The sequence below is a fragment of the Copadichromis virginalis genome, linkage group LG15, assembly GCF_057382275.1.
Source record: "Copadichromis virginalis isolate Kocher_CV1m ecotype Utaka linkage group LG15, C_Virginalis_male_GT1.1, whole genome shotgun sequence".
NCBI classification, from domain to species: Eukaryota; Metazoa; Chordata; class Actinopteri; order Cichliformes; family Cichlidae; genus Copadichromis; species Copadichromis virginalis.
In genome coordinates, this window is record NC_140632.1 from 3,415,254 (window position 1) to 3,443,116 (window position 27,863).

General features: G+C 41.4%; 1 protein-coding gene across 1 annotated transcript in view; it reads right to left on the reverse strand.

The window, feature by feature from the left end:
- The window catches only part of LOC146691538 (uncharacterized), a 114,483-nt gene extending 88,905 nt beyond the window's left edge, over window positions 1–25,578 (reverse strand). Inside the window, exon 1 of the mRNA XM_085431367.1 lies at window positions 25,536–25,578. Coding sequence (XP_085287493.1) covers window positions 25,536–25,541 — 6 coding nt within the window. The 5' untranslated portion in view covers window positions 25,542–25,578. The remainder of the gene's footprint in view (window positions 1–25,535) is intronic.
- Window positions 25,579–27,863: the final 2,285 nt, after the last annotated feature.

The following is a 27,863-nucleotide window of genomic DNA, read 5'->3' on the forward strand; positions in this document are numbered from 1 at the left end:
TTGTATTTTGTACGTGTTTTGTATTTTGTATGTGTTTTGTATTTTGTACGTGTTTTGGAGTTTGCATGTGTTTTGTATTTTGTACGTGTTTTGGAGTTTGCACGTGTTTTGGATTTTGTAAGTGCTTTGGAGTTTGCACGTGTTTTGTATTTTGCACGTGTTTTGTATATTGTACGTGTTTTGTATTTTGTACGTATTTTGTATGTGTTTTGTATTTTGTACGTGTTTTGGAGTTTGCATGTGTTTTGTATTTTGTACGTGTTTTGGATTTTGCACGTGTTTTGGATTTTGTAAGTGCTTTGGAGTTTGCACGTGTTTTGTATTTTGTACGTGTTTTGTCTTTTGCATGTGTTTTTTATTTTGTAAGTGTTTTGGAGTTTGCACGTGTTTTGGATTTTGTAAGTGCTTTGGAGTTTGCACGTGTTTTGTATTTTGTACGTGTTTTGGATTTTGCATGTTTTTTGTATTTTGTACGTGTTTTGTCTTTTGCATGTGTTTTTTATTTTGTAAGTGTTTTGGAGCTTGCATGTGTTTTGGATTTTGCACGTGTTTTGGATTTTGTAAGTGTTTTGGAGTTTGTACGTGCTTTGTCTCTAGGGGCCACCGTACAACTGTGATGAGGGGTTGCTTTGTGCCAGACTTCTATCCGGCCTTTAAGTCTGACATCATTAGCCGTGCCTGGGCCCAAACTCCGCTGCAGGTCCCTAAGTCACGCGATCACCGCGGCATCACTGAGAGTTAAAAACTGTCTAAATTCTTGAATCTGTAATAAAATGATCAGCGTTGCTCTACCAGGTGTAACAATTAAGTTTAACATCCAGGCATCCATGAAAACAGGATTTATTAAATTTAAAGTTAGAAGTTAGCGGGGAGTTAGCTCGCTAGTTTCCATCTAAATATAAATTACCATGTTCTGAATGAGAGATTCTGAAACAAATTAACACGTACAGCTCTGCTATCACTTCCAATATAAATGAAGACAGGGTTACTGAAGTTGGGCTAGCTGGTATATAATGATGTGCTGCGTGATCGCTAGCTACACAACTATGTTAGCATAACATAAACACAGTTAAGCTGGAGGATGAACGCTAACTTTTTCCACTCGATAAAAGTTAACGTGAGGGTTCCCGATGGTTAGAGACAAATGCAATCGCATGGCAGGATGCTGTAAACGGACCAAACTTCAGTCAGGAGAACAACTGAGATAATCCATCTACAATACGAGGTTAGTCATTCATACACTGCTGCATGGGCTGGGCTTTAGTTACATCGTAAGGGTTTAAAAACTGAGCTTTAAAAGGATTAGCGGTAATAAAAACCGAGAGAGGCCGACACTGATCACTGACTGTTTTTAGGGGCTTGTTGAGATTAAATAGAACAAGATACAAAGAATTAAAACATGTTAAATACACAAAAGCCTTTATTAAACGCAGAGTAGTTTGGGCCCAGAAGCAGGATTCATCACGGCATCACTTAAAGACTGGATACAGTCTGACTTCTTTTTCAGTCAGACGCGTTTCCCCCTGCTGGTCATTAGAAAAAACACATATAAAGTATCCCAAGGCTAAGTGTATCTTTCATATGCAGTCAATAACGCTGAAATGCATTTTTCTTTTTACATTTTCTCCCCACATGTTTAAACACATTTCCAGAAACTCTAAACCCAAACTGAAAAGATTTAACCGCTTTGTTAAAACTCCACAGAAGTCTTGTAAAAAGAAACATGGCACCAAAAACCATGTTCTGTCTTCTCAACACTCTCCTCCTTCCACCAAAACAATACTGAGAGTTATCTTACAGGCGTTGATTTGATCTGCGGTATCAGTGGAGCTGTGCTTAGACTTTAGCAGTTTTGAGTCATATTTCTGATGCATCGGCGTCACGTTTTCAGAATTGTGCTCGATTCTTTGCGTCTACAACTCTCAGAAGCACCACTGCCTGCACTACACAGCCATTAGCATTGTTTCACACTATCACTGGTGCGACCGTCTGTGCTCCATCTCAGGTTTTGTGTCACACTACATTACTGCAGTTTCTACCTACAGTTTCTTGCTTTTCATCAAATACAGCCCATCCAAGCAAAGACCCCTCAGCCTTTACCCTGTGAGCTTCACGTCATCCAAAAAGATCGCCCGTAAAAAGTTTGACAGGCAGCATTAGAGAGACCTCGGACAATGACAGCGCAAGATCACTTTTACATACCATTTGTCCATTAATAGGAATAAAGGCACGCCTGTACAACAACACACTCTCAACACGTGTGCACAGGTTTCACTAACTTTATGACGTCTTGTAATATTTTTTATTGGAAGCGAGAGGGGAACGGAGAAAGATAGGAAGAGTGAGACAGACAGATGGAGACAGAGAAGTGGGGAGGTCGCTCCATGAGCCAGTATCTGCAGATAAAATAATCTGGTTATTCTCAGCAGCACCAGGAGGAGACATGCCTTGTACATGGCGTGGCCCTGTGAGTGCGCGATTAAATGTGTCTATGTGTTAATTACATCTACAGGGAACAGATACTTTACATGAACTCCAACTACTTGAAAGCTGAAGCGAAACGGTGGGTGTGTTCACTTTGGGGCAAAGACACAGAGAGTGTCCTTTAATAACTGGTTCTTTTTGATGTAATCATTAAGCCGTGATCGTAAGCATATAAATGTTATTTACTGCTTGTTTGTGTCCTGTACTTTACAACTTTTTAAACTTTTTAAATGCTATTACTTTTTATCACAGTTTCTTCACATACACGGGAAAATGTGATGTTGTGAACTTTTTCCTAAGATTTTTTGTCTAAACTCAGCAAAATAAGGAGCACCACATATTTTACGATTTTACCAAATACAATATGCTCGGTGCCTTCTAATTTTCTCTGTATGGCAAAAATCTAGAAACAGAAACTCTCCGATTCATATTCTTTTAGTGTTGAGGCCAGAAGTTGGTAAACCTCTTGCAGGCCTGGACGAAGATCACTGTACCTCAGATGTTTATGGAAAACAAGACTGAAGTATTGAGTGGATTACACTGGTTGATGAAAGTAATGTCAACTCCATTTTTACTGTAAATGTTTTTTGGTTTTTATGATGGCCAAGTATTTTTGAACATTTTTGTGGAATCATAAAAAACACAAAGTCTGTGCTGTTTTTCCATCCCACGAAAGAATCACTATTTTTCTTGGTTTTCACTGATTATGTATGTAATTTATCTCAAAGAACGTTTCTACTTAAAATAGTACTACTGCACAGTGAGGAAGTATTTGGCTCCCTTCCTGATTTCTTAGTTTTTTTAATATTTTCTATTTAGGTCCTCAGTCATTCAAGTCATTGATATCTAGGGAGCTTGGAACGAAAATCAGCTAAGACCAATAAGAGATACATAATGGATGACAGCAGGTCCTCGATGGGACAAGAATCAGCTGTTCATCTGCATCTAAAGGATAAAGGTCGCTCTTTCGAGGATGCCAATGTTCACAGAGAGAAGACAGACGGTTTGAAAGAGGAGTGAAAGAAGCCATCTATGTCCGCTGTCAGTCACATGACAGGGTGAGGCAAGATCTCACAATAGTTTCACCCTTAAACTCTACTGATGATGACCAGTGATGGGAATAACAGCGTTACAAGTAACGTTACTAACGGCGTGTAGTTAATGTGTTGTCTTGTGTAGTTAGTGTGTAGTGTTGTGGATAGTTTTGTGTTGTGTGTCAGAACAATGAGGCGACTGCTGTCTCCAGGTAGAAACAGGAGTGATACACCTGCTGCTGTCAGACCTGCAGGTATCAGGCTGTGATGTTCTTCTTTATAGTGGACAGAAATATTTGGAGTGGCACAAATAATTTGTGCAGCATTTTATTGAAGAACAGCTGATTGTTTGAAATGTTTTATGTTTTCTGTCTGATTTTAGATCAATTATGTTAATACAGTCTGTCAAAATGAAAACCTGACTGTAAATTCAGACACGTGAGGTTGTGCTGAAAAGGATGATACCAAACAAGGCAAAGTAAATAGTTTTAAAGGTGAAATGTGGAGGAAACATCAAAAGTAGTGAAAAATGGCCAATTATACCCTGGACCCCAGAGGGTTAAACAATTGTTTTTTTTCTTTTTTTTTTTTTTAAAGTAACGCAATAGTTTCAAGTAATTAATTACTTTTAGAATCTTGTAACACAGTTACTAACTCAGTTACTTTTTTGAAGTAGTAGCTATAATTAATTACTTTTTCAAAGTAACTTGCCCAACACTGGTGATGACCCACACCATTTCTCACACCTTGGCTCATGTGATGAGGCAAATGATCAATAGTGGGTCAACGACCCTCTTAACTCCCCACAGGGTTTAAAATCTGGGCCCACGTGGCAACGAGTCTCTCATATTGCTGTGCAGGAATTTTGGCCCACTCTTCTTTGCAGAATTGTTTTAATTCAGCCACACTGGACAGTTTTCCAGAATGACCAGCTTGTTTAAATTCATACCAAAGCATCACAGTTGGATTTAAGTGTGGACTTTGATTAGGTCGCTCCAAAACCTTTTTGTGAGCATTCAGAGTTGGACTTGATGGTGTGTTTTGGATCATTGTACTGCTGCATACACTATGTGTGCTCAAGCTTCAAGCCATCACCTTGTGATTTTCTAGAGAGCAGAATTCCTGGTTCCACGAATTACAGCAAGTCATCCAGATCCTGAACCATCACAAGTCATATTTGACTTTTAGCGTGATGTTCTTTCAATGAAATGCTCTCTTAGTTTTATGCGACATGTAATGAGACTCAAAGCTTCCAACAAGGTGAAGTTTTGTCTCTTTAGTCCACAGAATAGTTTCCCAAAAGTCTTGGAGACCGTCAACATGTTTTTTTACAAATGTTAGACAACCTTTGTTGGTCTTTCTGTGTTCAGCATTTACTTCCACCTTTTGAATTCTCCCATTTTGCCCAGTCTCTTTCATATTGAGGCACGCGAGGCCTGCAATTCTTTAGAACTTGTTCGGGGTTCTTTTGAGACCTCCTGGGTGAGTCATTAATGCGCTCTAGGAGTAATCTTGGTAGGCCAGACACTCATGTAAAGGTTCACCACTGTTCCAAGTATTTTCCATTTGTGAATAATGGCTCTCACTGTGGTTCACTGGAGTCCCAAAGCCTTAGAAATGACTTTGTAACCCTTTCCACGCTAACAGTTGGTTACTTTGTTCCTCAGCCGTTTCTTTAGATTGGTGATCTGAAACAGTGTAACAAATAAGTGTAACAAATAAGTGTAACAAATATACAAAAAAAACAAAACAACTAAGAATCACAAAGGAGCCAAATCTTCTTCACAACTCTTGAAAATGAACCAATTACACTACACTAGAGCTACTCACTAGAGTACCTCAGTTTTTCAGAGCTGTGATAAACAAACGGGACATTTTATTCCCGGGACATCAAATGCTGCCATTTTGGTATCTCACAGAGACACACGAGAAGTCCTTTGCCATGAAGCACTGGATCAGAGCAGAAGGGAGACAGATCTGTCACTCCCACCTCATCACACTTGTAAAGGATCGTACTGGGTAGGCGTCATTTTTCAACCTGCAGGATTAATGTTGTGAAGGGCAGTCTTTAAGCCAAACTGTCATCTTTTATTAAAGTTCATCGAGTAGTTTTTAGTGACAAATGTAAACAGACAGTGAAAGGAAAACTCACACTGATCAACATATAAAAACTAAAACTCAGCCAAACAGAAAGTGAACCTCCTGGCTGACAAGTGTGCAGCTACTTTGTAGTTCATTAATAAAGGGACGTTATGTATTCAGCTCTACCACAGATGGTGAGTCAAGGCCCTATCAGCAAAGAACACCTTTTGTGTATTTTTATGTTTGTGGGAATGGGATGAGAAACTTTGAACCAGAATAATAAGAAGGCTTTTTTTGTTGTTGTTTTTCTGTTGGAGGATCATTGCATGAAAAACCAGTGAGAGCCACCCATCTGCTAATCTCAAAATCAGCTGTTTTCAGCCAGTAATGTTGATGCTCTTATGTTCACGCAGTGTTCTGAACCCCTGACAGTCCCAGAAAGTTGCAGTCATCACAGCTTTGGTTCAGTCGATCAAACCAACCTGTAAACCAGCAGGTTGTCTGGCAAAGAAAATACAACTTTGTCCAGTTAACACTCAGTAGGTCAGCGTGCTTTACATGCTGCGAGAAATCTGGTTATCTCTGATGCTACTGCAGTAACTGTCAGCTCTGCTTTTATAGGCCTTATGTTTTTAAGCCTGAGACCAAAAAAGATACATAAATAATCTATTGCATCTCTGATCAATCACATAACACCACTATATTTATTTGGTACTCCTGAATATTGATAATCTCCTTACAGCCCTTTTAAAGAGAAGAAAAAAAGCTAAAGACATCATTAACATTACATTAAGCTCACTCGTCTCTTCTGCATGTCCAGGGTTATAAAGCCTCTCATGATGTGACATTCCTTTCAGTCATACTTAAATATCCTACCACTACTACTTACTGGCTGCATTTAATGACATTCAGATGATATAAATACTTAATTTCAAGGTTTCTGCTCAGGAATTAAATGAGACCTTGGCTGCAATCGTCACATGGAGACCTACCAGCAAAGAGGGCCTGTGACTTATTTCGGGTGCTGAGCCATAGCTTAAGTAACCACTGTCATTGACAGCATTCAATAAGTCTATTTCCAACTGTTTTAGTGGCTCAATTTTCACTGCCCCATTGCAAACAGATTGTGGGGTTAAGGCCAGGAAAATAGTCATAGGTTGAAGTTGCATCCAAGCGTTTTAGAGTGCAGAACTTCTGATGCGGGGTCAAACTCTTTAATAAGCTACTTCTGTTGACATAAATTATAAATTGAAAGGATTTTGTTACAGTTTCAGTCAAAAGAATTGCAGGAGCAAAAAGCAAAAATGGACAAGTGTTATGAATCACATAAACTTTTCCATGCTAGTATATAACCTTCCTGTTCGTCTGTCCTCTACCTTTGTCTATCTGTGTCATTTCAGTTCAAAAGCAGATAAAAAACTGACAGCACTGCACTAAATCTCTATCACTGGCTTCATTCCTTTTTGTTATCTTGCACTTTTTATGTCCAAAGCAGTATTGCAAGAACATAAAGAAAAGAAAAAAAGACAAAGGAAGAAATGTAAAATACCGATATGCACATCCCTTGCTCTGAAAATCCAAGAAATTAGCTCCAAAAGGCCAGGACCACATGAGACTGTGGGAGGTAGGTGGGGTGTTGCCATTTGTCTGTGTGTCTTCAGCAAATTTGAGGTGCCTACAAATGTGTGTGTGGGTGAACGCGTGACTGGTTTTATCATCAGAATTCTTAAAATGCTTCACTCTGTCTGCGCTGATATCATAGCCTAACCCTAAACAAGCTATCAACAGTCACAGTTCACCAACAGCTATCAGCATTATCATCATCATTTCATGTCATCAGTATCATCCTGGACCCCACATTCATCGTGGTGCTGCAGCTTTGCAGTAAACAAGGTTGCAGGTTGACGGGGGAAGCCTGAAGGATGAATTACAGAAGAATTTCCACAGTTTTATATCTGCAGACAGGAAAAAGCAAGTGAGTAAAGCTGCTTCCTCTGGTACAGAAATATGTACCAGGCAGATTGGAAATGCACCTGTGGGAGTAAAAGTGTTTTCAAACCCCAGTGATGGGAAGGTCAAGAGTGTCAGTCAGTTGAAAGACAGCAGAAGCATATTTTCAACAGGCAGGACTGTTAAGTAGCTAGATAACTGAGTGTTATCATTAAATACCTTTGAAGGCCACGTCACAGCCTGGGTAGGGTACGGCTGGTGTTCATGGAACTGATAAAAATAAAATCTGTGTTTAAGAAATTAATGTCACTTTGTCTTTTTTTTTTCTACCAAAGCCAGCAAAGTCCGCTAATTACGTCCTGTTTGCTGGTACAAAGACAGCAGCTGACGAGGACTGGTTAGTCAAGACACACAGCACAGAGTCAGAGACCACAGAAAAAGGCTGACTGATTTTAAATGAGAAATGTGAATGCCTTCATATTTAAACGTATCTTTACTTATCTTGTAGGCCAGATAAGTAAAATCTGCAAATCAAATCTAATGTTAAATGTTACAGTCTGGTTCTCTACATCAGCACTTTGATACTTTTACTCCTTTCTGAAGTAAAAGTATAATTTTGGAAGGAAAACTTTGTGTATTTCCAAATTTACCAGTTTTATACCTTTTTTAAAATTTGTTTACTTTTTGATTTTATTTATTGTTATATTTCTTCAACAGTGCAATTTAGTAGTTTTGAACACTTTGCAGTTCTTTAGCGTGTCATATCCAGCTGATAGATTTAATCTTCCAGTCACGGTTACCTATCAAATCGATCGTGGCTCAAGAGTTGGGAGTTCGCCTTGTAATCGGAAGGTTGCCGGTTCGAGCCCCGGCTTGGACAGTCTCGGTCGTTGTGTCCTTGGGCAAGACACTTCACCCGTTGCCTACTGGTGGTGGTCAGAGGGCCCGGTGGCGCCAGTGTCCGGCAGCCTCGCCTCTGTCAGTGCGCCCCAGGGTGGCTGTGGCTACAATGTAGCTGCCATCACCAGTGTGTGAATGTGTGTGGGTGGATGACTGGATGTGTAAAGCACTTTGGGGTCCTTAGGGACTAGTAAAGCGCTATATAAATACAGGCCATTTACCATTTACCATTTACCAAATATTCCACAAAGGCTTTTTTTATTTTTTTTTTATTTAACCACTTATGATACTTTATACAATTCACCTGGTCTGGTCTGAAAACACCAGTAATTGAGTCTCTTTGTCATGGGTTAGGTTTTCTAAAATGGAGCCAAAGCTAAAAATGTTTGTTCACTGGTTGCTTTTGTAGTCGTTTTGAACAGTGATGCATAAATGATGTTGCCTACCCGTTAAGTTGGATATGTTAAGTTTTTTAAGCATTAAATATTTTTTTAAGTTAAGAAAGAATACGAAAATGTTGATATTTTATATGTTGTTTGTTGTATCTACATCAGTACGCACTATTACGTACAGAAGTCTGTCACATTTTTTCCATTAGAGTCTGTTAAGAGATTTGAACTTTTAAACCAGGCAAGGCTTAAGTGTTCTCGCATGACTATAAAATACAAACAGCTACATGTGCTGGCTGTGTGTCATTGTGTGCGTCTGCATTTTAGTCAAAGTGCTATGAAGATACACAGGCATCTTCATAGCACTTTGACTGGAATCATGGCACACTGAACGCCATAAAACTGAAGGTGAAAATTCAATTTTCCTCCCGCCTAAGCTGGTGCTGGTTTTGCTATTATGAAGGTGATCAAAAATGCCACACACTTTCTCTCGTTTCCTCTCACACACACACACACACACAAACCACAAGTCCCTCACAGGCCTATACAGACCTGTCTTTAAGTATTAAAAGCACCTCCAGAACGGACGGTTGGGTTGGGAAAAAAAACCAACACCATGAAAGTTTAGCCAAGACTGTACTTGTCCCTAGAAACCTACAACCATTGTTAGCGTTACTATTATTATTATTGTTAATAATAATAATCATATCAAACGAAATCACCACAAATATGACAGCATTTCCTCAAGGCTTCATTCTCAAAGCATTTTTCACTTTCTCCAAGACGCACATCTGAAAAATATTCTCAAGTTTCAAAGGAAATACAGTACAGCCCACCTAAAGCTTAAAACAGGTTATTGCTGAAGCAGCTGCATCTAAATGTTCCACTTTTGTTCTTAGAAATATTAGATAAACAGATGATTTTTGTGAGTTATTTGGTCATAGACTCACTCTGGGTCATTTTTTAGACAGAACATGCACTTTAGTTTGCCACATGGGTTCAGCAACAGAAAACAAAAACGATCGTGCAAGTGTAGATATTACACATCTACACTTGCACAGAGGACTGTCACAAGTAAAGTTCTTTTGTAATTTGGTAAGGGACAACATTTAGCATAAAACTAAAACTGTGGTGTATACCAATATAAAAAAACACACATTTTTCTATCAAATCAGGAAGTTTTGACACTCCAAGAGAGCTCCAGCTAAATCCCAAGGGCACAAGCGGGATGGTGCATCCCTAGCAGCTATGATGATGGTGGTCTGCAGGTTTTTTTAAGAAGATGATCCCATATTGGTCAAATTTAAAACATACGAGGGTTTCTGATGTTTCTGGGCCACTTACCTAAGCCTTTTCCTGCCCTTACTTACAAAACGAGTTATTAACTGCAATCTACAAGCAGTTCAACATTAAAAATGGACTTGCTTTACTTTTTTTTTTTTTAAACCAAAAATCACATGAGAAGACTCATTTAGCACAGATTGGGAGTCCTAGTTTAGCATAAAAGCTTAAACCAGGCAGAAATAGCATAAAAATCCAATATGGAATCAAAGCTTTTCAAACGCTCTCTAATTAGCACGTTATATCAGCTTGTTTAACAGATACAGAAAGAGAAATGGAAACACTTCCATTTGTGGTTTTAGGTGGAGTTGCATGCTGAAACTATTTCTTGACAAACAACAGGCAGATTGTTGGGCACTGTACCCAGCGTCACAGTCTTCTTGTCTCAGTCGCCATGTTCGGCCCCACCGCCCATCGTCTACAGAACAGAAAGCCAAAATCAAACTCTGCAACCCTGATGGAAGGCTGATTTTTACTTCAGTTAGAACTGTAGGCGGTTTAATCTTAACGCTGACCATATCTGAACTCCGGCACGACGTATTTATTGCACAGAGTTTAGCGGGATATCAATCTTCTTGTCCAACGTTAAGAAAAAACAGGAATAAGTATATTTGTCAAAATGCCGGCCGACTCCTTTCCCATTACTGACACAGAAGAATGTATTCAACTGTGTTCAAGGTGCTGATGCATGCCGAGGAATGCATGCAGACATTTTGTGCAATTCTTGGGAAACAAAGTCCACAAAATAAACAGATTCGAAGTTGACACAACTACAAAGTGGAAATCATCACATTGGCTGAACCACATGAAACAATAACTATTAAGTCATTCTCCTGCCCTCTTAAAATCCATAATATGTTGAGTCTGTTAATCGTTTCCTCACTTGCTGGGACATGATGAAATGTGCTGACAATCAAAATAGCATTTGGTTTATTTTCTCTCCTCATGGTTACCCTGTATACATGAACATAAAACATGAAATGCAACTCCTGGCACAGGCCTCAGAACCCTGCCAAGTAATGAGTGCATGTGTGTGCGCGCTTTTACCCCGTTGGGCTTCGGATTGATCGTGATTGTTTCCTTCTACGTCCCTTCAAAAAGTTTTCATGTTTCTCAAGGCTGAAACTTTATGTTGACTGTGGTCTCGGGGTTTGGTTATTTTTGAGAGCAAATGCAGAGAAAAATATCCCAAACATTTTAACGGCCTTTCTTCAAAGGAAGTCGAGTCGCTGTTGAATTTAATTAACAGACAGAATCGAGATTGCTCTTAAATAGCTTGGCTTTTTACTGTGCTTTTAAAAACTTCAACATAAAAACCACATTTAGCAGTCATTAAGTCCACGGATCGCCACACCACTTTACTTAAGTACAAAATTAGGCTAAAATGGGAGAAATCTTTATAAACGTAGCGGGACATTTTTGGGACTCGAATGCAGACATGTGCACCCAAGATACTCTGCACAGCTTTTAACAGCATCACAAAGGTAAATACGGACATTATAAAAGAACAGAAAGGACCCTGGTCCAGTGTAGCGATTCTTAAAGAACAGAGTAGGCGTATGTACAGTGCCTTGGCAGTTCTAGTCCAATATTCTCAGTGATGGATTCGTTCTCCAACAGGTTTTGAATAGTTTGTTTAACCTAAAAAGTATCAGACAAATAATCACGTCTGAAGAAACCTGTATCAGTGCGCCACAGGATACATCAAAGATTTGTTTTTACGAATCTCATAACATCCTCGGTCCTCTCACTCTAGGCTACATGTTACACATAAATAAGGTCAAGCATGTGCAGCTGCTTCACGTCCCATCTGTTTAACATAAGAAAGAGCTCCCTCCTGAGGCCGTTCTCGGCGCTACCCGGCTTTTCCCTGGAGAGACCAGACAAGAAGCGATCCAGATGTGGAGGAGGAGAACAGAAAGGGTGCAAGGGCAGGTAAAGTGACAGGACTTGTACGTGTGTGATGTCTTCATTGGTGTGTGTGTGTGTGTGTGATGACTTAATGCAAGTCCCAGCGGGCTGCAGATTTTAACAGAGCATGGATCACAATTACTGTTCCTCAGAGAGAGAATGGCAAAAAAGGGACATAAATGTTCTCTCTCTCCAAGTCTCACTCTTTCTCATACATACACACACCACAGACAGGCGCACACACATACATCTGCTTTGTTCCTTAAGTCCGGCAGCTGAAATTCCCATCAGAACTTTTACATCGTAAAGCCCCATCATCATCACTGCAGCCTCTCTTTGGTTTCCTCCTTTGTTCTTCGGCCGCGCTCTCCATTCCTTCATCTGTAGGTCACACACACTATTCTCTTGCAATATTTATTAAACAGAAAAGAGCTGTGTTTACTTTCAGTTTTAGAAGGAAAACTGTTGAGAGAACTACTGCAAACGCAGGTTCGTGGCAACAGAAGGTTTTCAACAGATTAGTGGATGTCAGCAGGCCTCAGCAGCTAGTTCAGCCGCCAAGCACGCCATCCAAGAAGAAAGAGGGTAAAGGTTTTATTCGTGAGAATGCAAAGCTCACCAGAAGAAGATCATAACGCGTTATAATGTGTTGGCAGCAATATATGAAAATATACGCACTGAGACAATCTTTTTTTAAGGTGCCAGGGCTTCACTAGAAGTCTGTTCGGCACGCAACAGAGCGACACAGAGGTGACAGCGGTGATGACTAAAGCAGAAGTAACATCAGATGGTGAAGGACACACACGCGTGAAATAAAGCACCTCGGAGGCAACATATTGCCAGCTCATTACATTCACTTGCACAGTGGCCTTTAACACCGCACACCACCTAGAGAGCTGCGTGGCCCCCCACGCTGCAGCATCATCTCACACATACCGACCGAGAAAACAATCTTCTTTATGTGATATGTTTTTGTCACATTAGCTACACTGCACAGGGTTTATATCAGAAGGCTCTTTCAGGACCTGAATCGGTCAACAAAAGCACCCAAGTTACACCTAAATACAGTGGTTAGAATTATTTATTGCCTCAAACTAAGGTAAGCCGATGCAATACAACATAGTCGTGCTGTGGCACACAACGGTACTGTCCTGGGTCGCAGGTCAGAGGTCACAGGTCCCACTGACATTCTGCTGACTACTCCTTCTTCAGCCAATCATCAATCAGCTTCCATTATCAGATCACATAACTGCAGCAACGAGCTCTGTCAGCAGTTAGCTGAAGGCCAAGAAAAAGAGCTGTGTGTGTGTGTGTGTGTGTGTGTGTGTGTGTGTGTACGGGCATTCCAGGCCCTGATGTGGTGTGAGGGTCAGGGGTGAGCCGTATGCAGGCCCTCATCAGCTCTCCTGGGAGGGAGGGGGGAGGCGAGGGGGCAGATGAGTAAATGCACACTTGTTGACCACTCACTCTGTTTAAGTGACATGAGTGTAATGATGAAACAGTGGAAACATGCGAAGAATCCACCAGCAATCAGCACTGTTGTTCTTTGCTGGTGGTTTCTAAAACAATTAGATTTCAAAACCAATTAATTTGACTAATAATGAACTAATAATTTGAATTTAAAAGCTGTTGGTTGCAACAATGAACTCGTAATTTTTACATCAAGGGGAAAGATTTTCTTTGGTCTTGAGTAATAGCCCTCCAGGTTTTTCTTGGACACTGTCATTTTGCGTGCAGTCCTTATACCTGACCAGAGTTGACCCGTCTACTGTAAACTGAAGTTTCATAAGAAACGTCTCTGTGGAAGGGTGGCTGTCAACAAGTTATTCTTAAGGAAGAGGGAGAAAAGCCTGGGATATGCCAAATTACACAAGAACTGGAACAGGTCTTTATGGAGTGATGAATCCAAATGTGACATTTTTGGTTGAAATCGTCATCAGTACATATAAACACAACAGTGAGTGTCTACAGCCATTTGTAAATCATGATGGAGTCTATATCATGGTTTGACGCTGCATTTGCAATACCATCTGCAAAGCGTTTGATGCATGACAACGATACTAAACAACAGCCAATGCAGGAAACTACACACTGGAACACCACCAGTCATGGATTGGCCTCCCCATTATTGAAGCAGTGCAGGATCATGCCCAAAAGTTGGTTCTGTTCATCTGGATGTAGCATTTTCAGTGGGAGAGATGTTTCATATTTGCATATTAATGATCAAAGAACTGACCTCCCAGCCCATTGTTCCTTCAGTGGGCTGGTTTCAGTCATTATGCAAATGTACTGTTTATAAGATTGGGGAAACCTGCAGTCAGCTGAGACTGAAGAAGTCACTTGGATGAGTGATGAAACGTTTCTCCCACAAAATGCTACGTCCAGATGAACAGAATCAACCTTTGGGAATTTACTTACCTGAATGATTGAGCATGCATCGAGAACTGTGCTCGTTACCTTCTCTGTTCTGAACATAGCCACTAAGTTCCTTCACTGTAATTTTCCGTATAGAAACCCCAGAGTGAGAATGTCCACCTGCACCTCAGTAAATTGAATTTTGTCCATTTTCCCTCCTTTCATCCTGTGTTTGGCTGAGTTCACGCACACACACACACACACACACACACCCCTCTGCTCTGCTTTAAAGCACTGCCTATCCAAACAGGAAAGTAGCCTCTGCCCCTGCAGCAGTTGAGGGCACAGCAGTGGAGATTTCATTAGTCACAGCTAACAGGCAAATTATTCGCTTCAGCACACCTGTAAAACTTTACTGTGTGTCAATCTCACACAATCACAGACACAGCTTATAGGTGAGAGTGGGTGAGTTTGTGGACCTGTAGGTGGGTGTGAAAAGATGGGTGTGTAACTAACACACACACACACACACACACACCACACACACACACACCACACACACACACACACACACATGTTTTTGTGTTAATATGAACTGTGTCGGTCGGGCCTCCCTGGGTATGTGCACAGTTTATGTCCAATAGTATGACTGGCATCCAAAGGCGATGGGTTATTTATATTTAAGGTAAAGCAAACTCAAAAGCTGTATGCTTAGTTAAATAGCTGTAATCAACTTTTAAAACACAGACTGAAAAACAAAGTCTGGGGATGGAATAAATACTCTTCATAATTTAACACACAACACCACCCTGGGAATTTCACCCAGAGAATACTGGATCGAAATAATGCCAATTACCAGGAAGACACTCAGATCCGTTATACTCGAGACGCGGTTCAATGATTAAAAACAGATTGTTTTAAATAGTTGATCATATATTTTCAATGTAAAAGCACAAGCAGCGATATCAATATACAAGTATTCTAAAAATTCAGAGCGGAGGCTTACCAGTGTGGGGGGGGGGGGGGGGGGGGGGGGGCAGGGATGCCACCAGCGTTGGTCAAGTTACTTGAAAAAAGTAATCAGTAACTAATTACTTCCCCAAAAAAGTAATCCCGTTACTTTACTGATTACTTATTTTCTAAAAAAAATTAATTACTTAGTTACTTTTTAAAAACACGATTTACAACCTGAGTAGGTGATAAAGCGATAGATCTTTCAGCCCAATTCTACTTTCTGCATAATCCATCATACAAAATGTAATCGAATGGAAAAGTCCCTTTTTTAAACTTGTTTTATCAGTTTTAATCTTTTAACTTTATGCATCAAGCAAAGATTACATTATATGCAACATTCTCTGACTTGAAGAAATTAGTTTAACATTTAAACCTATTTTCTGCACATTCCAGCTCATAAAATAAAATATTTTTTGTGTTTACACTCAGTCTTTCAAATAGATGCAAGTAAAACACAGCAGAAAATAAATAAAGTCAAAGACTCAGCGGTCCTGTTGCTCTATTTTCACCTGTAAAGCAGGAGTGGGGCAGGCGGAGGTTTGTCCTGGTGCAGGTGTGCCGCAGCGGTCAGTAGAAGAATCCGCGAGTTTCTCTGTGAGTTTCCCATTACGTCATAGCTCACTCGGTGCTTGTTCAGGGGTTTTTTTTGCTGTAAAAAGAGGTTTTCTTCCCACGCACAACGGATGCTAATGTTTTTGTCACTTTTTATGGAATCAAACTCAAAGTAAGGTCAGTACTTCCACGCTTTAAACGCTGCACGCTCAAACTCTCTCCCGCACTCGATATATGATCCACTGTTGATCTGCCCACAGCTGTTGTCACGAACGTCGCACTCGCTTACGTCACTGTCGTGAGACATTCTCGCAAAAAAAAAAATCACGGTTTTAGTAACGCAGCAACGCAGCGTTCCTACGGGAAAGTAACGGTAATCTAATTACCGTTTTTGCAATAATAATCCCTTACTTTACTCGTTACTTGAAAAAAAGTAATCAGATTACAGTAATGTGTTACAAGTAATGCATTACTGCCCATCTCTGGATGCCACACACAGAACAATTAAAAAAAGGAAAACTCACCAATACACAAGTGCAGCACACTATCATACACACACTAATACAACTGAAAAACACAGGTGTGTCATACTCAAAGGATCCCACCACCAAAGCACCTCAGTCTCCTCCACGTCAGGCCCTCTGCATCTGAGTAAAAGAAACAAAGAAAGTTATAACGTGTTCATAAAAAACTAATATGCACACACTGGGGTCAGCCCAACTGCAGAAACACACTGGTGATCTGCAGCTAGAAAAAGGGCCTCCTACCAGTGGTGTGACAGAAACCAAATTACGAATCAAAACAACAGAGAGCCAGGCATACAAACTAAATTAAACCTTAAATCTGGAATAGCCGAGTCACTGTGTTATTCCAAATTGTCCCCCGCCCCACTACTCCAATCTAATAATTAAGTCAGTCACATGTACGCCAGCCGGCTCCCGTGGCCGTCATGTATGTAGCCACTGTCCACACAGACGTCCACTCGAGGCTGGCAGCAGAAGGGAAAAAGAAACCTTGCAAACTCAAACTAAAGGAGAAAGGCAAAGCAGCAGCACCTCTGTCAGGAAAAGATGCCCACACTTCCTGCAAGGTGTCATACCATACATATTTACTAAAAGAAAAACAACATCAAGCAGGGATTGTTACAAATCAAAATTACACACCGATCAACAGCGGCACTCAATTTACTAACGAGGTGGCTCGTAGGAGGCTCCAGCAGCTACAACTTATGAATAGCATTAGTTTACCACCGAGCGACATAGTATACACATGCGCCAAATAAACACCTACCAGCCACAATGGAGGCTTCAAAAAGGCGATATCTGTAACATGAGAAACACCACTCAACACACGCACCACCAAGTCAGGCTGAGACAGCAGCGACGCGCACGCAGCTCCTACCTGCAACACCGGGGGAAGTCAGGTGATCGAAAGGAGACGACAACAGGTACGCGGATTCGGGGATGTTCAGATGGCCGCTACTATTTATACTAGCGCCCCTGATGCGCCTGACTCAAAGTGGGATCAACAAGAACATCTTTTTTCCCTACTTCAGTAAAGGCTCAGTCACACTAGATGAGTAAAAACCGTTTGGAAAATTAGAGGAAAACAAATGGTGGTTACCTGTTGATTGTACTAAATTTTGTTTTTTGCATTTGGCAACCAATTGCAAGTACAGGTTGAGCAGGCAATGCCCACTAGGAGACTAGTTCATCCATCCATCCATCCATCCATCCATTCGCTTCCGCTTATCCTTTTCAGGGTCGCAGGGGGTGCTGGAGCCTATCCCAGCTGTTGGAGACTAGTTCAGTCACTAGGAAATTGCACAGGTTTCCTGGTGGGAGGCAATGTGTCTCTAAACAACCACAGTCCAACTCTGAATGACTTCAATCACTGTCAGACAGACAGGCGATGGTTTACAAGTACTTGCTGTCCAATTTATGGAGGCAAACAGATCGCCAACAGGTTGCAATCAATCTGAGTAAGTCTCACAAACAGACTGGACATGATGGACAACTTTACACTATTCAAATGCAAACTGATTTAGTGACTCTTTTTCTATTTTCTTCAAAACCTTCTTGTGGTAACTTTTCTTTTAGGCCTTTGAAAGCAAAGGATACATTTTCAAGTTACAACCATGCAGGCTTTCATCCCTCCAATTTAATAATGGTCTTAAGTTGGTCACATCTATAAAAATAACCAGTTTCAGCCACTAAGGAGTCTTCTGAGGTCTTGCTGTGAAGTCTTCCTTTTAGCGACTACAGAGGAATGAACATCTATATAACAGGAGATTTTTAGTCAAAAATAGTAAAGGAAATCATTTTAAAGGCAGACACGTAGGCTCTTTAAAGCATGAATTGACGGTGAAATGACGCACAGCTTCCAACTAAACATTTAGTGTCTCAGGGTTTAATTATTTTTTCTACACGACCTCTGTTTGAATGTTTCTCATTTAGTATCCTTTCTTTAAAGCCACACGTGCTGAGGCCCAGAGAAGAAGAAGACAACATTAATCAAAAGCCCCATTCACCTGTTTGAGGGTTTAGGGTTTCAGTGTTTAAAATAACCTAAAACAGAAAGATGAAGGAAGGCCACCGATGTGCGTATGTGCAAAGAGGCTTTGAGGTTAAGGGAAATTCTCACCATTTTACAGCAAGTGCCAAAAATCTGCATCCTGCCTGATGAATAGAGCTGGAGAATCGCACAAAAACGTCCACACACAGACACCGGTACCCCCTGTCTGGCAGCCTCTTTGTAGCCATGTTGTGATTGTATCAGATGTGGAGCGATAGAGGTTTGAAGTATGGGGGTGTTGGTAGGGGCATGTGTGAATTTGTAATGTGCTTATACTGGAACCGCAAAGACAGGAGATAGGGGCTCCAAAGCGGTGCTATACTCCCACACGCTCACTCAAAGACACACACACTAACACACTGTGGGGAGTGGAACTCTAGCTCCCTGAACTCCTTTCATCTGAAGGTGGAAGTGAGTGCCAGGTTTCCTGGAGTCACACCGAGATACAGCACTCTATATCCTCTGCAAATCTACTGCCTGCTGCCTGTGTGTGTGTTTTTGTGCGTTTTGGTTCAAAGACTTAAAGTGTACATTGCTGAGGTGAGCTGCGTCTGATCTCTTGAGCTACAGCATATGTATAGCACCTCACAGTTTGAATTGTTGGACTAAACCGTATAGCACCTTTTGTAAGGGGGCTCTGCAGATGTCGGAGTTAACAGAGAGGATGTTTTAAAACTTTGCTTTACTGTACCTGTGTTGCTGTGATGTACAAGGCTCAACATGCATAAGAGATCAGATAGCCTCCATGTGTGGTGGTGACTGAGGTCCTTGAAGGTCACCAGAAGCTAAAGGACAAGTAGCAAATGGTGTCACTTAGCTTAACGGCAGGTTAGGGGTCAAAGGAGAAATGCACGGGACTGTTGAACTGGACAGCAACAAAACACCTACAGCACGCTGCACTGTGACATAAAAGAAAACATCCAGTGTGGTCCATAAGCGACCACAAGGGATCTTAAATCAAACAATCAATGTTTAAGTGCAGACTTTTAACTTTAATTCAAATTACTGCAAAAGGTTTTTTGTTGTTTTTTTTTGTTCTCCATTTCCAGAGGCTCAAAAGTAATTGGACAAGAAAAACTATTTTAAATGTAAGGATTGTTTTAATATTTGGATGATATTCTTTGAAGTTAGTGACTGCATATACATATAAATATGAGTGTGATGGGTCCTAACAAAGGGTCGATATCTAACAAGTAAGGTGTGAGAATGTGTTTCAAAAATCTAACTGTGCACAGAGTGTAACATACTGAATTCTTCAGGCAGATACAGACAAGAACAACAAGCTCTCAGTCCCAGGATGTCGAATACTGACGTTTTCTGAATCCTTATGGCCTGAGTTGACTTATGCTACTCAAAGCTGTCAGCAATTATCTTACCTCTGTGCAACTGATCATTTCCTGTCTGCTACCCTTAAAAAATCCCTGAGAAAATCAAGAGGTTGTTATATTAACTGTGGTAGTGTGGTTAGGCTCTTGTTGCTGTGTGTTTTTGCCTTGTCGTTTGGATCAGTGTTAGTAATTGGACTCACCTCCTTCTATGTGCAGGTGCTTCCAGTCTCAGAAGACTCTGAGACAGAGAGAAAGCTGTCTCCCTGTGCCGCATTCCCAAACACTCCAAAACAGCTTCATCAACCTGTTTTCCTTCAGTTTCCACAATAAACATGTTGAACTTTTAATCTGTGGCCAGTGTTTGAGTCCAGCCCTCAGTCTCAGCTCGAACCGGACCACTATGATGTGGCTGCTGTGCACAGGGCTAAAGTCTCAACTCATGTTCAGCCCAATGCTGAAGAAACTGATCACAGTGCAAATGGATGACGCCCCATATTACATCCTTTTTTCAGTTTTTTGATTGGTTCAACAAAACGTTTTAATCACAATTTCATTATCGTCATACTACAGCCAGCCTGTCCTGGGAGAAGGATGGCTGAATGTTCTTATGTTTCAGGTACATGGGCCAGACGTGGCCGTCAAAAAGGCCAGGTGGGTCTGGTACCAGGTAGTTTCTTGTAAATACGAGATGCTGAAAGGCACAAACGCATGCATGCACATAAACGCACAAAAGACTTCCTCTTGCTCACTGTGGTCGTGGTATTGTGAGGGTAGCTGGTCTAGCTCCTGTTTCTGTTTCTTCATATAATATTATCAAAGCATCTCTCTGTGTCTGTGGATCTCGGAAAATCCGCCCTCACTTCCTGAGCTGACGTTCTCTCTTTATCTCTCTCTCAGGCTCTCGCTATCTCACCTTCTCTTTCACTATTACACATATGCACACACCATGCATGGTGATGAAGGATGGTAACCCTCCTTTCCCCGGTCTCCTGCTGATTTACACACACCCTCTTTGACAAAGCACCTGGAATAACACCTCAACACACACTGGCACACATACCAGAAAGACAGAGCCGCTCTACTGTTGCTGTGCCAAGATAACCATGAAGCAAAAATCACACAACAGGACTGTTGCATTAGACATGACTGTGGGATCATTATGCAAACAAAAGGGGGAAAAAACAGTTTCCTTGTTTCTCTGTTAATGACATTTCAACCGAGGTTCTCCTCATTAAGCCATTACCACATAAACTCTCAACATACTGCAGCTGCGGGATTAAACTGCATATCTTTGACCAATACACCACATCAGCAACATTACTGTCATGGAACATTTCATGAGCTTACATGATTCATTTGACCTTTGTTTCACTTGCTCCTTAACATGACTTCTTCCTCTGCCAAATGGCAGACGCAAGGCCCCACTGGGCAAGTCTGAGCTGGAGGACACAGTGGAACAAATGGAGCAAAGAGAGAACGAGAGAGAACGAGAGAGAAGGCGAGAAACGGTGAGAAACGGCGAGATAGTGAGAGTGTTTTATCTTATGTGGAAGAAGGACATTGGCATGATGGAGAAAAGTACTAAATGTGCACTCTCTGGGTGTTTTTGCTATGTGGGCAGGAGAGTGAGTAAAGACACCAATCTATGAAGATAAAGCCCATCCTGGTCAGGAGGAGGAGGAGGAGGAGGAAGGGGAATAAAAAGATAAGAGAAAAAAAAACAGTGAAGCCATTCATAGAGCTTCAGGGAAGTAGCTTTGTACTGGGAGGAACTGAGTGAAAGAGAAGGAATTAAAGTAAATTTTAGGAGCTACAAAAATAATAGGGTAGCTACAAAAATCAAAGATATTAGCAAAGCAACGGGGCTGTTTGATCTATATGGAGATACATATACAGTGTACAGTGTGCCATGCGTGTGGTCTCATGCTCTCATCCTGTTTAGGAAAGAGAGACCCCTGCTTCCTTTGGCTCTGAGTCACTGTTGTGACTACATTACAGCTCCTCCACTGCCTCCCCCAACTCCATATGTCTACCATACTAAAACCCAACAGCAGCCCATGCACACACGGCTACACCCTTTTCAACAGAACCCTTTCTAGCTTTTAATTAAACACAATTAAGGTAACAGTTAAGGTTTAAGAGAACACATGAGAAACGCTTTGCTCTTTGTTGTCATTTTAAAAGCAGATTATACTATAGTGTGTGATAGTAAGTCCACAAATTTGCTAAACACTGCTCGGTAATTTTGATATTTCCCTGTTACCAGATTTAAATATGAATCCATTCAACTTTGGCAGCGTGTAATCAATTAGAGATACATAAGACTGCTTATGGTGTATGAAATAGCTTTGCAAATATTTGGGGGTTAACAGTGATATACCCTGTTTACAGCAGTGATATGCAACTATACTTCACAGTTTAAAGACTGTTTCGGTCATTCCTGGTGTTTCTTTTTGACAGTACAGCAACTCGAAACACAAACAAAGAGTCTATTATTTTCTTTCGCTTACTAGCTTGGATGAGAAGTACAATCTTCCTAAAAAGCGCATTGCTATATTATGAAAGTTGTGTTTCTAATGTTGTTTAGAGCCTAAATTATGGCCAATGGGGACACATGTCTTATAGCAGGTCACTGGAGGAACAAGTTCTGGATGCAGCGAGTCAGAAGAAGCTCTGTCCACAGAAGCAGGAGAAGTGAATGCAGGTAACAAATTTTACTCAATAAGTTCCACCTATCCTACCACCCAGTTAAAACAAAGCAACAAAAGGAGAGGAGGAACCATTGTGCCTTTTTTTGATTGATACTAGGCTTAAGAGCAACTTAACCATGCATCACTGAAAAATGGTGCTAAAGAGTACCCAAGGTTCTTTAGCCTGACATCAAGTGTTCCTCAACAATTGAAATATGTGACAAGTTGACGGTGAAACTCTTCTCACTAGTGTTATGTACAAACAGAAAGACAGCACATCACAGAAAATATGCCAAACGCCATCTTAGTCATGTCTCTGGGATACTAGCTGCTTTGATTCCCAGGAATGTGAATGGATTGTTTTAGCTGCTACTTAGACATCTAGATGGAAAGAAAAATCCTCTGCTTTACCATGACACTGGCTTCTTTCTACAAATAAACTGTGTTTTTCCCTTTCATTTTATTTTAAACCCATCATTCAGTTTCCCAAAGTAGGTGGATGAATTGTACAAAGGCACCGTCCCAGCTGAAAATGAGCAAGAGATGAAAGAGACTTATAAACGATTCATGGTCACATCCACACCTTCAGCCAATCTGGGATCACTAATTAACCTAAAGACTTACTAATAAACCACTCCAACCATTGTTAAAATGTTGCACCAAACCAATTAACAGAAACTTACACATGTTTTTGTTTATAAAAGCGAAAAACAAGATGCACAGCTGATTAGTAAAATTCCAAAATCTTTGTGGATGCATGACCGAAGAGTAGATGAAGCCAGGGAAACAGTTTTCCTGTGGTTTCAGTCGTTATCCTAAGCTAACAGCATTAACAGAGTGGAGTCGCATTGATCTTTTCATTTTGTGCTCTCTTAGAAAGACAGTGAACTCGGGAATTCCCCCAAAATTTGGAAACATTTTTTTAAAGGGGAAAAAAAAGCTTTTAGATACACAGTAACATCTTTGTCTTAGCAGACTAATAGGAAATATACACTGGCAGTAAGGGAAAAAGAAGAAACCTGGAGCGAATTTCTTCATGTTTACCCAAAATATACAAAGCCCAATTCCCTCCTTCCCAGCTGAGCCCTCACAAATCCGCCAACCGTTTATCAAATTAAACCCCCATTAGCAGCATAAACATACAGGCTCACACACACTCGCACAAACAAGCCATTACCAATACAAACATGCTTGTGCCTCACACATGTTTAACTACCCTTCCTGCTCAGAGTGTGTTGCAGACTCTCCAAATAATCTTTCACAGCAAACTCGACTTGTCTTCACATACAGGTAAACGGCTCTGTGCGTCACACGCTGCCCCGAAACAGCACGGCTTCTTGACCTGCGTCTTAATTGTCAGCACTTGTCGCTCCGTGCGTCCTCAAGCATTTCAGATTTAGCCCCATATTGTCACACCTGATGAGACCCGGCACCCAGCATGGAGTCGGCAGTCTAATTCTTTCCATGTGCACTTGTTAACATGTAGGATTTTCTTTGCAGCCACCATAAAGCAGAGTGCAGGTAACACAATCTCATGAAACTTGGCTCTGTCTGCCAGCTGCTAAAGGGATTTACCTCGTGATGTGGTAATGTAAGCCCCCAAAGTAAGACACCGACGTAAAAAGGACAATTTCATTTGTCCTTCTTCTTCTTCCTGTGTGGCCCCGAGGGGATGGCTGGCTAGCAGTCCAGGGTGAGAGATTGGGGAAAGCAGAGAGTAAATGGAACGCTTATATGCACTCCATCAGCATAAACCAATCAACAGATGAGTTTCAGGTGGACACCAGTGTTTGCATGCGTTTATGGGGCACGTCCAGGGTACGGATATAGCGGGGGTATTGGAAAACCCGGGGGCAGAGCTTTTGGTAAAAGGTAGCCAAAAATTCAAACTCTGTAAAGATTGTTTATGGATTAACTCAAGCAGCAGAAGCTGAAGCTCCCTCGGTATGTTTCAAACTCTCTTATCTCGTCCATAAAGTTCGGCTCAATAACACCAACTTGAAATGAATCCCTCAAACGTAATAGAAAGTTCATCAGGAGTATCTTCCATTCTTCCCTCTTATTCAACTGATACGAGCAGGAAGGACCATGTCTCAAGGTCTTTGTAAATGTATTAACAGTTTGCCAGAACTTCTTTCACACATCATCAGTAGTATGAGTTATTCTGGAGGCCTGCGGAAACAGAGGGAAGTCATGCTTCGCTCTTTTACTCTGCATTTGGTTTTGTTTGCGAGACGTTTATGGTCATTTGCTGAAACGTGCTGAAGAGCCATTTTGCTGCTGGCAATTTTTTCTTTCTGAAAGCAGACCCACATTTGGATTGCTGTTTTAAGTGAAATTACATTACTGACATTGCTTTATAGTCTGGAAACTTTCCATGATCCTGTAAAAAGCATCCAATCACCTCTACTTAACTATGCACCCTCATAAAAGGTCGATTAGGAAGCCATTTTTGTTGTTTATTTGCATGCTCCATAGAGATACACTCTGTGGCTCTTAAATGTTTAGAAAAGGCTCTAAACAAAAACCCTGAAGTCCTGCCTGCTTTCTTCCTCCTCTTTCCTCTTCTTCATCTTTCTTCCTCCTCCTCTCTGGAATTCTACTCTTTCTCTATTCTAATAAATCTGAAGGGGCCTCTTCCACTTTTACAGGAACAGCAACTCATTAAATGGTTGATTTCAGATGGCAGAGTGTGAATGTTTTGAGTTAACTTTATTGATCTGCGAGTGGGTCTGTGGGCCAGAGAGTAACGGACGTCCCCTCCAGCACATGGGCAGTAGATTTACACCTCTGCATTTAAAGACACCACTAAACCCAGATGGCTGCAGGCCTGCTCTCGCCTGTGCCGTGCTGGCAGGGACGCTGTGGTTGTCTCTGCTATACACATACATAAACACAGCAAAATGGGAAAAACCTATTTTACTCACTTACCTGCATGAATGCATCCTCCAAGGCCTGTGAGCCCACGCCTGGTTTACTTCTGCCACCTTGGAAGTGTCTGCGGCACACAAAGAGGTCGTGTGGCAGTCATGCAAAACAGATTTAAATTACAGAATAATTTATTTTAGCTGATTTTCATTCACAGTGGGAATGAAGGAGAAGCTGCAGAGCCCGGGGTAAGTGGAAGAAACAGAAAACAGATGACATGAAATCCAACTTACTCAGCCGAATGAATCAAGCCAAATTATTTTACTCTTCTGTGACATGTTTTTGAAATATGGCGGTTGCTCTTTGAGCGTGACCTAACAGTGACACTTAAGGGGGAAAAGGACCTGAAAGACAGTCCAGTTTAATTAAGGAGTGTTTTTTAGATCCTGCAACTTGTATTTGTCCTCCCTTCACTGTATCAGCCAGAGAGAATTTGGTCTGTCTCCTATATATATTACATCACTCGCTGAGCATGAGCCATTTCCCATAAACCTCTGTGGTCCCCAGGGTTTCCCACCCATGAGATCAGGGAAACGGGCAGGGTGATTAGGAAGAACCAAGACTGCCTTTTACCAGTAGTGAGTTCAGTTTTTATCTTGCCTGTTTCTGTTCAGCCATCCAACAGGTTCCTGTGAGAGCCAACCATGCAGCACATCATTTGTTTTGCAACCGTTTCATGCTCATTTAGTCATGGAGTCTCCATCTCTGTGTGCCGGATTAATCTGTTTAGACTGTCTCTTCCCTTTCTCTCTCCGTATCGCTGCCTCTCTCGCTTCCCCTCAGGGCGGAAAGCTGTGAGGCTGTAAGGTCCTTCTCTTCCCACAACTGCTCACAATCACCCCTGTGACTGTTCGCCTGTCAATCACTTCATCACATCAGACCCACACTGAGCAGATCGAGCCTGCTGGCATACAAACACATATAATACACAAAAAAAAAGAGACGGGGTTTACGGGGGGAGTGGAGAGATGAAGGGGGTCCTGTCAGCACCTGCTGCGCCTCACCGGAAAATGTGCACAGATGCACACACATATACACACACCACAGAGCACAACTCTGTGAAGGTACCTCTTTAATATTGGTCGTATTTACTCAGCCTCCCTCTACGTTGCCTCCAACCATGCTGACCTACAGTGTCAGCAGGGGCTACTCTGCTGAGAACCACGCTGCAAAGCGCATACATGCAGAAATGACACAGAGGCGCACAGAAGCATGTATGTGCAACGAGAAACAGGAAGGTCAAACAGCTTGAAATACACACAAACATCTAAGGCACCCTAAAATCAGGTACTCTCTATGAGCTGCGCAATCACACCGAAATATAGACTTTACTATTTCTCAGATTGCTTCTTATGAATGCTCAACCTCCCAATTAATTTCATCTGTTTCTGTCCAAACCACACACACACACACACACACACAGATGAAACGCACACACACAAACATACACACCGAGTCCATTAGGCTCATGTGTTGGGCCCAAACCACGGCCCAGAGTGCTCTTTCATGGCTCCATCATTACATCAATAAGTCTTCACATTAATCTCAGCACAGCACACAGGCTATTACCAGACCAGCCCTGCACCACAGAGGCTCGCTCCGAAGCAGACACAGGCAAAATAGTAGACAAATATATTCTGGATACTTGAAAAACACACTAAGGCGTGCTCGGTTAGTCTCGGTTTGCCGAGGGATGTGTCCACTTCTGAAGCTGCTTAAACAGCAGAGGGTGAATTACGTATGCCTTAAGCAGTTCAAATGCATGAAACCGTATCTAGATATATTCATCTCCGTCTGCTGTGAAAAGACCTCAAAAAGACTTAAAGAGTTGTGTTTTTTTTAATGTAAATGCTGATTTAATACACAGCCCAAAATTATTTTTGAGGAGCTGGTTTCAATAGCGGCTAATAAGAAGCTTTCGCCAGAGCCTTTTCGAATCTGCGTAACATAAGATCATGCCCTTTTAATAAAGCTCTTGAGAGTAGTGTGGGAAAAAAAGCATGGTAACTCTTGAGAGATTACCTTACATTGCTTATTATTAAATCAGTCTTTGGTCTGCAGTAAAGAGCACCTGTAAGAAAAAGCGGTTGCTTAATAATCAGTGGGATGAGCTGCTGAGGCAGCTAAGGCGAGGCAGCCGTCACAAACACATCATCAATCGCATTTAAAATGAAAAGAAAATGACTCAAGACATTCAGAGAAAGAAAGAATGAACGAAAGGGTAGAAGGAGAAAACATGGAAGAAAGAAGCCGAGTGGGCTTGAGAGGAGGCCACTTCTGTCTGGACAGGAAAGGGGGTTTTTTAACCCCTGACCCAGGTCCACTTTTCGT